Source organism: Triticum urartu, chromosome 3A (genome assembly GCF_056163025.1).
Source record: "Triticum urartu cultivar PI428250 chromosome 3A, HENAU_Tu73, whole genome shotgun sequence".
Lineage (NCBI taxonomy): Eukaryota > Viridiplantae > Streptophyta > Magnoliopsida > Poales > Poaceae > Triticum > Triticum urartu.
In genome coordinates, this window is record NC_141875.1 from 15,138,995 (window position 1) to 15,149,962 (window position 10,968).

Consider the following 10,968-nt stretch of genomic DNA (forward strand, 5'->3'; position numbering starts at 1 on the left):
ACAAAGAGAGCAAGTGAAAGGCTTAATTGGGTATAAAAAATTCAAGTTACTGCCAAAATAAATCCTACCGAGGTTCAAGAAAAACATAAATCACTAATACATAGAACATGGCATGCTTGATGCATCATACCATTATGCATCAATAATATTGCTGAAAGGGTGTGAGAAAAACAGAGGCATATATTAGCAATCAAACGCATGGGTGAGACAAATTGAAATTTTTTAAATTGCACTCTATAATATAAAAAGACATATGTTGCCTGATGTCCCCATGAATGAGCAACTCCACGAAGTCCATGCGGGAGCATGTGCCATTGATAGCCTTGACCGAGAGAATAGGCGGTGTGGAGAAGTCGTATTTGATGATCGAGACGGACTTCTCGACACTTGTCACCCCCGACAGCGGTAGGCTATGCACCATAGCCTGCACTCACATTAAATGTGTGGTCGGGAACATGACCTCACACGGCCTCTATGAAACCTATCTGCATGTGAGGCATGTGTGCTGAGGAGGCCCATGTTCGGGACACCTAGCACCGTCCGAAAATGTCACTGCTGACGTTCTTCTAGATCCGGTTTAATGGAGGATAGATTACTTGGCAGTAAACCTGCACAAAGGTATGCTTGCCGTCACATCATTGGCTCCTTCTGGATGTTGTAGTACTAATTGTGAAGAGGATTCTAGTGTAGTTTCTTATTGTACCGAGGGTTTAACATTTCAGTGAAATTTCACATATTTTGGTGGGGTTCGAAATACTTGCAACCATGAAATTTTGAGCCAAATTCAAACTAAAATTTAAATTAGCTTAAAAATCATTAAAAATATTGATTTTTGAAACTCAAAATCCGAAATAATTTCCAAATTTCCCAAATATTGCATATTCCAAAAAAATTCCATGTCCGAAATTAAATACCTTACCGACGTGGCTTTTTGGGCAGGTCCATCTATTGTAGTTACGCTCAGGGTAGCCCGGTTTTAAATACGCCGACATGCTCATGCGCAAAATCAAGAGGGGCTACTAAAAAAGAAAGTTTTTTGACGCTCCATTAGCTAGCGTACTCTTCTACTATCAATAAAACTTAAAAATAAATCAAATGTCAGCGAGTTGTATGCTGCATCAACATTGGCTAGGTATCCTGCTTGGGAGATTTGTTTGATAGAAGGCCTCCTTTCTTCTTCACTATCCTCAAGTAAACCTGCATTAAGCATCGCTTTTGTAGCATGGATAACATTTCTTGACATGAGATTGAGCTCTACTCCTGACTTGAGATAGATAGATTGCAACACATGCAAATGAAATGCTTGCAAGTTGGAATGACATAACAACGGAAGATGATGCATTTCACGACAGGATTAGCACCAACTATAATATCCTCCGATTTAAATACAGTACTCTACAATGACATTAAAGATGAACTGCGTCTACTAATGAACATCACCCAAATAGTTTCAGCTGCATCGTTTGTTTCCCGTCAACATCGGAAATCAAGCCAATGCGTCGGACCAAGGGGAGATTTTGTCCATGCGGATGTGCAGGGGAACTTCCATGGACGCCCCGTCCCCTGCTGCTGCTGGAACCAGGTAAATCCGCGGCGCCGGCAGGAATGTTGGCTCGTCTACGGCGGCCACCGCCCCGGGTGACGAGCTGCTCCTTATGTGCATGACCACCAACACCATGTCCTCCTTGCCGCAGTTGACCCACATCTTGCACGTGATCCGGGGCCGTGTCGCCGCCCTAGCCCTGGCGCACACCACGGACACGGCGGCCGCGGCGGCGCCGAGCACGCCCATGATCAGGAGGAACACGCGGTTGTCGTCGCCCAGGAGGACAACCCGCGGGGTCGATACCGGCAGCTGGAGCTGGCTGACCTTGCCATACTGCACGGCGAGAAACGGCACCGAGTGGACGGTGTTGAGGTGGCCGGCGAGCGCCTGCGGCGCGCCGACATAGCCGCAGCCGGGCTCCGTGCAGTGGCAGGGCGCTTGCGGGCACGCTTTCTGGTGCTCGGCGACCTCGTGGTAGGTCATGTACAACTTGCAGCCGGCATTGGGGCACCCAGTCCTGGTGGAGGACACCACGGCGTCTAGCGCAGGGCAGGGGTCAAAGAAGCCGCCGCCGTCCACGCACACCGTGCACTGCCCGAAGGGCAGCTGGGCCACGCAGCCGCCGCAGGCCAGGTGCCCCGCTTTGCCCTGCAGGCAGGCACACAAATCTTAGATGGTTCGTAAATTAGCACGAAAGATTCGATCTCTCACCAAAGGAGGAAGAAAGAAGGAAAGAAAGAATGAGAGGAACCTGGACGACGGGGGGCTTGAAGGGGAGGGTGCAGAGGGGGCAGTGGAGCACTTTCTTGTCAATCATCACGGCGAGCTCCACTCGTGGGCTGTACGCCGCCCCGACGATGGCGCCCCCATCTCCTCCTCTGGCCGCCTCTTGCCTCACGTGGCCTTCGGGCAGGTCCTGTCGCGCCTTCTTGGAGCTCTTGTCGGCCTTGTCCGGCAAAGCCCTGCTCCTCCCCTCGACGGCGGCGCCTTGCATCCTGGCTGGCCTTTGGGGAAAGAAAATCGTTGTCTGTGTCTCAGTCCAAACTTTTTCCAGGAGGTGGGAGAGGAGAAGAGCAGAGGTCTGAGAACATAAGGTGCCTAGGCAACCACACTACACTATAAATGCTTCCTCATTGTGGTTTCCATTCCCAAACTTATATGCTATAAATATAAGTCGTGCTCTTAATCTATTTCATTATTGCTAGTTTATACATATATTAATGTTGTTCTAGAAAATTTGAGGAACATAAATGTAAGCACATTGTTTTTATTTTTGCATGGTTTCCTGCTTAATTGATACACAGAGGAGTGCTCTTGAGTCCATCGCCAGATTATAACACCATCAAACACGTGGGAGCCCATAGAAAGAAAAGGATACATGTGTAAGCACAAGGGACATGCGTAACCAAATAGTACAAAGGAGCACACAACGCATCACAACTTTTCACCCAGGTCACGACACATCCCGCCTTTCTCACTGATGTCGACCGCCACATACGCCATGGCAGATGTGCTGGCCACCACCAGCACATAACGACAACATGACCACAAGCATCCAAAAGATCCCTATAATAGGGTACCGGATTTTCAAGACCCCCGACGCCAAAAATCTTGATTAGCTGGTTGCATGGAGTAGGAAAAATAACCCCTTGATTTTGCAGATGCCATCAAGAAGCAATGAGGAATCCATCTATCACCACACCATGCAACAACCTAGTCCAGAGGCTTGTAAGCAGGCATCCGTAGCTGGAGCTTATAGAGACACAGGGGGATAACCCGAGAGGACACCAACCAAGATCATCCTCGCATCGGTGCGTGAGAAAGGCTTGAACAACGTTGCTGGGGCATGAAAAAGCTAACACCAATTATGATGTGGGAAATCAAGTATCGGCTCCCAACCAACCTCTGCTAACCACCAGGCGACAGGACATGGAGAGTAGAAAATACACCCAAGATTACAATAGGGGCTAAGCTTCACCTAATATCCTAGAAATAACATAGTGGAGAATAGGTGGCAGGAAAGCTTATTTGAACCTAAGGAGAGACAAGAATAGAAGGACCTCCTGACCAGAACACGAACCGCTAGCATAATCCCCAAATCAAAATATGTGAGAAAAGATCTCGGCAGGACAAAACACAGGCAATGATTATTTAATGGGGAAATGAAAGTTAAACCAAGAGGAGCAGGAGTTCACAAAGGATGACACATATTCCTCGCTTGGCATCCAATTGACATAGGCATCCCCATACCGGCATGGTAGCCCCAAAATCCGCCATAAGGGGTGCACAAAGGACTACCCTTTTTGATAACCTACTACTACAAGAAATCAATGTTAAAAGTATGCCTAGGCTCTAATAATGAGGGTTTTGATGTTAATTGCATTATGATTAGATGAATAACTATGTTTCAGGTGTGCTTCCAGTATACAGATCGTAAGGAATGGAGTATAAAAGTTGGTCAGTGATACATCTCCAACATATCTATAGTTTTTGTATGTTTCATGCCTATTATCCTTCAAGTTTGCAATATTTTCAATCCGTTTGAGGGACAGGCCTATTAATTTAGTGGCGAGCACCAATTTTGTTTTTCTGCTATTTTTGGGATATCAGCAAATGACCACAGAAAAAGTCACCGGAAAAAACAGAAAAAAATAGAAGGTGTTTTTGTGCCGGAAGAAGACTAGGGCACCTGGGCCCTCTGCATGGAGGGGCCAATAGGGCAGAGGCGTTCAAAGGCCAGAGGATCCTTGGTGGGACGCCTAGGGCCTATGGTGCTTCCCACGAAGGTGGCTCCGGTGACTAGTGGCTATATATACCCTGAAAGCCTTTCCCCAATTTATCGTGCATTTTTTCACGTCAACTATCTCACGGTCTAAGGCGATCTTCATTTCAACCCTGATCTATTACTTTGTTGGAGGGGGAAAATTCATCTCGATCTTCACCGACATCGATCCTCACACTCAAAGATGAGTGGTGAGTAGTCTAACCCCTGAATATGGGTTCATGGCGGTAACCAAGATGTAATCTCTCCACTTCGTTGTTCAATACAATAGTCAAATGAGCTGTGTCAATCTAAAGTTTTCTTTAGAAATTATTTCGTTCATGTGATGAATTATTTATTTGTTCAAATTTTTTGGATGATTTTATGGGTCATATTTCTCCCTGCTTGCTTGTTTACTCTTGTCCAGTTTAGATCGGTAGCTAGTAGTGGAAAGAGTTGTGCATTACCTGGGTTCAACCTTGCAGGTAAACTAGCATAGTGACACGAACTGAAAAATACATTTTTTTAGCATAGTACAGAAGCAAGCGCTCATATATACGCGCATACACTCAGCCCTATGAACGCACACACGCACACCCCTACCCCTATGCGCACATCCGAGAGACTGAGCCAGCATATCATCTAGATGTTTTATGAAGTCACGGTAAGTGCCTCGTAGTCGACGGGAACGTCTCCTCTCACAGAACGCACATCGCCGGAAAATCCTAAAATAAATCCAAAATAAATGCGAGCACAAGAATTTGAACCCTGTTGGGCTAGGGATACCACTGTCCACGGAACCATCCAACCACAATTTGTCATGATCCGTAACACTCCATATGAAGAATCATCCTCATCAATGTGGAAGTTTTCTTTTACCTATACAAGAATGAGAAGTTCACAAACTTAGAATCAATAAAACAAACCACCAGAACTAATTTGGAACAACATTCACTGAAAAACAAGTATGTTGAAGTTTGTGATTATGTATTTTGAAATAATAATGTGACATGGACTGAAGTAGTATTATAATAATACAAAGTGATGCAATATTTTTACTGTAAAACTAATTGAAGCGTATTTCGGGTGTGAGGCACAACGTATCCTAAAACAACAGGCCGCTGCATTGAACACTAAATCCACAGACATCATCTCCAATAGATAATGGAAAAAGGACTCACCTCTATTATCGAGTCCCACAAACAAATAATGAATATATCACCTTTCCCACATTGGACAGGATCGCTATCTGTGGCAATCAATGTTAACTGGATGTGAACTACTTCCAAAATATTTCCCCTACTGCATGGATGGAAACTAATACATAATTTAGTTTTGGGACCAATGGAGGATAAAAATATTGTACTAATAGGAAACAATTATTTAAGAATCAAAGTAGTTATCTCAGCTTCGTGTGCCAGTTCTTCTTGGAAAATGAAGAAAACAAATATATCTATTAATATATGTTCCTACATTCTGGTTGGAATAAATAAGCGATACAAAAGATCTAATAATAATTGACCATGCCTTCTTCAAATGGGCAATTATTACAATTAACATCAATATGTTCCATAGTATTCTTCTTTCCTATTAACTAATTCATAAAATGATTACCTGAGGTGGCCAAAAACACTACTTACATACAATGCATATATATATATATATATATATATATATATATATATATATATATACCATCTTTAAATATGTTCCATAGTATTCTTCTTTCCTATTAACTAATTCATAAAATGATTCCCTGAGGTGGCCAAAAACACTACTTACGTACAATGCATATATGTGCTTCAATTTCAGTCGATGGCTTCAAATTTCAGCTGGTATATAATGACCTATTGGGAAGGGTGCTTTTACCTAACCTGTTGGATAGAGCAAATTGCAAACTTTTATGTGATGTTGTCAGAAACATCACAACTCCAAAGTCAGAGGAAAGGAATTGCATCTCAGCGAGTCTAATGAAGCATAACGTGTAACAAAGATAGTAAGTGAAAGGTTTAATTAGGGATTAAAAATCAGTTTGCTGCCAAAATAAATCCTACCAGGATTCAAGAAAAACATAAATTGCTAATACATAGAACATGGCATGCTTGATGAATTATACCATCATGCATCAATAATATTGCTGAAAATGCATGAGAATAACATAGGCATATATTAGCAATCAAATGCTTGCGTGAGACAAATTGAAAAAAATCAAATCGCACTATGTAATATAAAAAGATATATGTTGCCTGACGTCCGCATGAAAGAGCAACTCCATGAAGTCCATGCGGGAGCATGTGCCATTGATTGCCTTGACCGAAAGAGTGAGCGGTGTGTGGAAGTCACATTTGATGATCGAGGCAGACTTCTCGACACGTGTCACCCCCGACAGCGGTAGGCTATGCACCGTAGCTTGCACGCACATTGAATGCATTGTGAGGAACATGACCTCACACAGCCACTGTGAAAGTTGTCAGCATGCGAGGCGCGTGTGCTGAGGAGGCCCGTGTTCGGGACACCTAGCACCGTCCCAAAATGTCACTAGTCGTTTTTGTAGATATGGTTTAACGAGGGTAGATTTACTTGAAAGTAAACCTACACAAAGGTATGCATGCCGCCGCGTAATTTGCTCCTTCTGGATGTTGTAGTACTAATGGTCAAGAGGAATGTAGTTTCTTCATGTACCGAGGGTTCAAAATTTCAGCGAAATTTCACATATTTCGGTGGGGTTCGAAATAATTGTAACCCTGAAATTTTGAGTCAAATTCAAACTAAATTTAAATTAGGTTAAAAAGATGAAAAATTATAGATTTTTGAAACTCAAACTCCGAAATAAATTCCCAATTTCTGAATTTCTGCATATTTCGGTGACGTCCGAAATTTTTCCATGTCCGAAATTAAAAACCTTACTGACATGGCTTTTTGCGCTGGTCCATCTATAGTTATGCTCTGCGTACCCTGGTTTTAAATATGCCAACATGCTTCGTTCGCAAAATCAAGAGGGGCAACTAAAAAAGAAAGTTTTTTCACGCTCCACTAACCAGCATAGTCTTCTACTATCAATAAAACCAAAATATAAATCAAATGTTAGTGAGTGAGATCTAAAATTTGGGAGTTATCCAAACGCATTTCATGCCCATCAGTAAACACCAATTGTTTGGTAGGGTAACTCTCAGCCGACATTCAAGTTGTATGTAGATGTTTACACTTATAGTATCGATGACTTGTTTTCATTTTAATATCGAAAGATTATTTTGTTAGAAAATAGATTTTTTTTCCTCGAAAAGCTCATTCATCTAGAAAAGAATTATGGCCACGTTTAGTAGAAGTTACTACTTTTCGTTTTTGGCAGACTGCAGGCCTCAAAGAGGTCTAGAACACTTTAGTATGAGCAGTTTAAGCAGTGGACAGAGATAAGTTTCCCCGTTAGGAAGGATATGGATTTGATTCATTCCTTAGGAAGACTCTGAGAGAAGCTTAATCAGCAATTACTGCAGGGTTATATGCTGCATCAATATTGGCAAGGTATCTTCCTTGGGAGATTTGTTTGACAGAAGGCCTCCTTTCTTCCTCACTATCCTCCAGTAAACCCGAATTAAGTATCGCTTTCGTAGCATGGATAACATTTCATGGCATGAGATTGTGCTCTACTCCTGACTTGAGATAGATAGATTGAAACAGATGCGAATGAAATGCTTGCAAGTTGGAATGACGTAAGAACGGAAGAAGATGAATTTCACGAAAAGATGAGCACCAAGCATAATATCCTCTGATTTAAATACAGTAGCCTACAATGACATTAAAGCTGAACTACATCTATTAATTAACATCACCCAAATAGTTTCAGCTGCAACTCCACAATAAGTAAGCATGAACTGCCTTGAATACATCGTTTGTTTCCCATCAACACAGCAGCGGTGGACCTAATCAAGCCAATGCATCGGACCAAGGGGAGATCTTGTCGATGCAGATGTGCAGGCGAACTTCCATGGACGCAGCCCCGTCCCCTGTCGCTGCTGTAACCAGGTACATCCGCGGCACCGGCAGGAACGTCGGCTCGTCCGCGGCGGCCACCGTGCCGGACGACAAGCTGCTCCTTATGTGCATGTCCACCAGCAACATGTCCTCCTTGCTGCAGTTCGCCGCCGCCGCCTGGGACGGCTCCAGATTGACCCACATCTTGCACGTGAACCGGGGCCGCGTCACCGCCCTCGCCCTAGCGCACACCAAGGACACGGCGGTCATGCCAGCGCCGAGCGCACCCACGGTCAAGAGGAAAACATGGTTGTCGTCGCCGAGAAGCACCACCCGCGGGGTCGACACGGGCAGCTGGAGCTGGCTGATCTTGCGGTACTGCACGGCGCGCACCGGCACCGAGTGGACGGTGTGGAGGTGGCCGGCGAGCGCCTGCGGCGCGCCGACGTAGACGTAGCCCGGCTCCGTGCAGTGGCAGGGCGCGTGCGGGCACACGGTCTTGTGCTCGGCAACCTCATGGTAGGTCACGTACCTCTGGCAGCCGGCATTGGGGCACTCGATCCTAGTCGAGGACACCATGATGCCAAGCGTGGGGCAGGGGTCGAAGAAGCCGCCGTCGTCCACGCACGCCTTGCACCGCCCGAAGGGCAGGAGGGCCACGCAGCAGCCGCAGGCCAGGTGCCCCGCTTTGCACTGCAGGCAGGCACACAAATTGTAGACGGCCGGTAAATTAACACGAAAGAGTCGATCTCTCAGCGGCACCAATGGAGAAAGAAAGAAGGAAAGAAAGAACGAGAGGAACCTGGAAGACGGGTGGCTTGAAGGGTTGGGTGCAGAGGGGACAGTGGAGCACTTTCTTGTTAATCCTCACGGCGAGCTCCACTCGCAGGCTGTACGCCGCCCCGACGATGGCGCCCCCATCTCCTCCTCTGGCCGCCTCTTGCCTCACGTGGCCTTCGGGCAGTTGCAGCCGCGCCTTCTTGGCTCTCTCGTCAGCCTTGTCCGGCGAAGCCCTGCTCCTCCCCTCGACGGCGGCGCCTAGCATCCTGGCTGGCCTTTGGGGAAAGAAAACCCGTGTCTGTGTGTCTCAGGCCAAACTTTTTCCAGGAGGTGGCAGAGGAGAATAGCAGAGGTCTGAGTACAAAAGTTGCCGAGGCAGCCACACTACACTATAAATGCTTCCTCATTGTGGTTTCCATTCCCAAACTTATATGGTATAGATATAAGACATGCTCTTAATCTATTTCATTATTGCTAGTTTATCCATATATTAATGTTGTCTTTCTTTCAAGTACCTACAAGTGTGCGATAAAAGTTTGACTATTGCAGATCAATGCTATTCTAGAAAAATTGAGGAACATAAAAGTAAGCACATCGTTTTTTTGCGTAGTTTCCGGCTTAATTGATACAAGGTGGAGTACTTTTGACTCCATCACCGGATTATCACATCATCAAACACGTGGGAGCCCATAAAAAGGAAAGGATACATGTGTAAGCACAAGGGACACACATAACCAAATAATACAAAGGAGCACACAACGCATCACAACTTTTCACCCAGATCACGACACATCACACCTTTCTCACTGTTATCGATAGACACATACGCCCTGGCTGATGTGCTGGCTGCCACCAGCAAATAACAACAACATGACACAAGCGTCCAAAAGATCCCTGGAACAGGGTGGAGACCCCCGATGCCAAAAATCTTGATTAGCTGCTTGCATGGAGTAGGAAAAATAACCCCTTGATTCGGCAGATGCCATCAAGAAGCAATGAGGAATCCATCTGTCATCACACCATGCAACAACCTAGTACAGAGGCTTCTAAGCAGGCATCCGTAGCTGGAGGTTATAGAGACACAGGGGGGTAACCAGAGAGGACACCAACCAAGATCATCCTCGCATCGGTGCATGAGAAAGGGTTGAACAATGTTGCCGGAGCCCGAAAAAGCTAACACTAAGGATGATGCGGAAAATCAAGTATTGGCTCCCAACCAACCTGTGCTAACCACCAGGGAACAAAACATAGAGAGTAGAAATACATCCAAGATCACAATAGGGGCTAAGCTTCACCTAATATCCTAGAAATAACCTAGTGAAGAATAGGTAGCAGGAAAGCTTACTTGAACGTAAGGAGAGACAAGAATAGAAGGAGCAACCAAGTCACTCAACCGCTTCCGATTTTCCGTGGCGGAGCTCCCACTCAAGGTTCGTGTTTACTGCACTCATTGGTTGTGGATGCTCCTGAGTTGTGTCGTGGGGCTTGGCACACACGCCAGTGTGGTGCGTTAGGCTTCTTTCGAACTCCCGGTATTGTGATCCCTCGAAGCACTACTGCGCCTCCACTCGCTATCGTTCGCCTGCGATCGCCACCGCTCGCCGCATTGGGAAGTAAGCTGGATGCAGCTCCCCTCGTCCAGTTCGAAGCAAAGAACTGCCTAGGAGACGCCTAAGTATGCAGCTCCACTGCCCATAGTTGCAGCTCCAATGGGCAACGGTTCCAGCTTTGGCTTGCTATGGTCATCCTCATTTACGGTCTGCTCCCAGCTTCCATCGCCACCGCTCACCATTGTTGGTTGGTCGTCCCCTGGTTGAAGCTTTTTCAGATGACGGATCATGCATTCTCTGTTGCCAGTCGTAGCAAAAGTCGGCGCCAATTGTAGCTTTTATCGCGGCAGTTTGCAGCA

The 10,968-nt window shown here is 45.6% G+C and overlaps 2 protein-coding genes across 2 annotated transcripts; both read right to left on the minus strand.

Moving 5' to 3' along the window:
• Nucleotides 1-1,300: 1,300 nt before the first annotated feature.
• On the minus strand, nucleotides 1,301-2,710 carry LOC125547643 (E3 ubiquitin-protein ligase SINA-like 10). The gene is made up of 2 exons (XM_048711457.2): nucleotides 2,298-2,710; nucleotides 1,301-2,194 (listed from the first exon to the last, which is right to left on the minus strand). The coding sequence occupies exons 1-2, from the start codon at nucleotides 2,538-2,540 to the stop codon at nucleotides 1,487-1,489; spliced, it is 951 nt and encodes a 316-aa protein (XP_048567414.2). The 5' UTR covers nucleotides 2,541-2,710; the 3' UTR covers nucleotides 1,301-1,486.
• Nucleotides 2,711-8,038: 5,328 nt separating this feature from the next.
• On the minus strand, nucleotides 8,039-9,483 carry LOC125547642 (E3 ubiquitin-protein ligase SINA-like 10). Its single transcript, XM_048711456.2, has 2 exons — nucleotides 9,082-9,483; nucleotides 8,039-8,972 (listed from the first exon to the last, which is right to left on the minus strand). Exons 1-2 carry the CDS (start codon nucleotides 9,322-9,324, stop codon nucleotides 8,232-8,234), a joined length of 984 nt encoding a protein of 327 aa, XP_048567413.2. The 5' UTR covers nucleotides 9,325-9,483; the 3' UTR covers nucleotides 8,039-8,231.
• Between the last annotated feature and the right edge of the window lie 1,485 nt (nucleotides 9,484-10,968).

Excerpts from the sequence above, each read along its gene's own strand:
- LOC125547643 (XM_048711457.2), bottom strand. The coding sequence starts at position 2,540 with ATGCAAGGCGCCGCCGTCGAGGGGAGGAGCAGGGCTTTGCCGGACAAG. Across the intron at positions 2,195-2,297 it reads TCAAGCCCCCCGTCGTCCAG|GGCAAAGCGGGGCACCTGGC; the intron begins GTTCCTCTCATT and ends GCCTGCCTGCAG.
- LOC125547642 (XM_048711456.2), bottom strand. The coding sequence starts at position 9,324 with ATGCTAGGCGCCGCCGTCGAGGGGAGGAGCAGGGCTTCGCCGGACAAG. Across the intron at positions 8,973-9,081 it reads TCAAGCCACCCGTCTTCCAG|TGCAAAGCGGGGCACCTGGC; the intron begins GTTCCTCTCGTT and ends GCCTGCCTGCAG.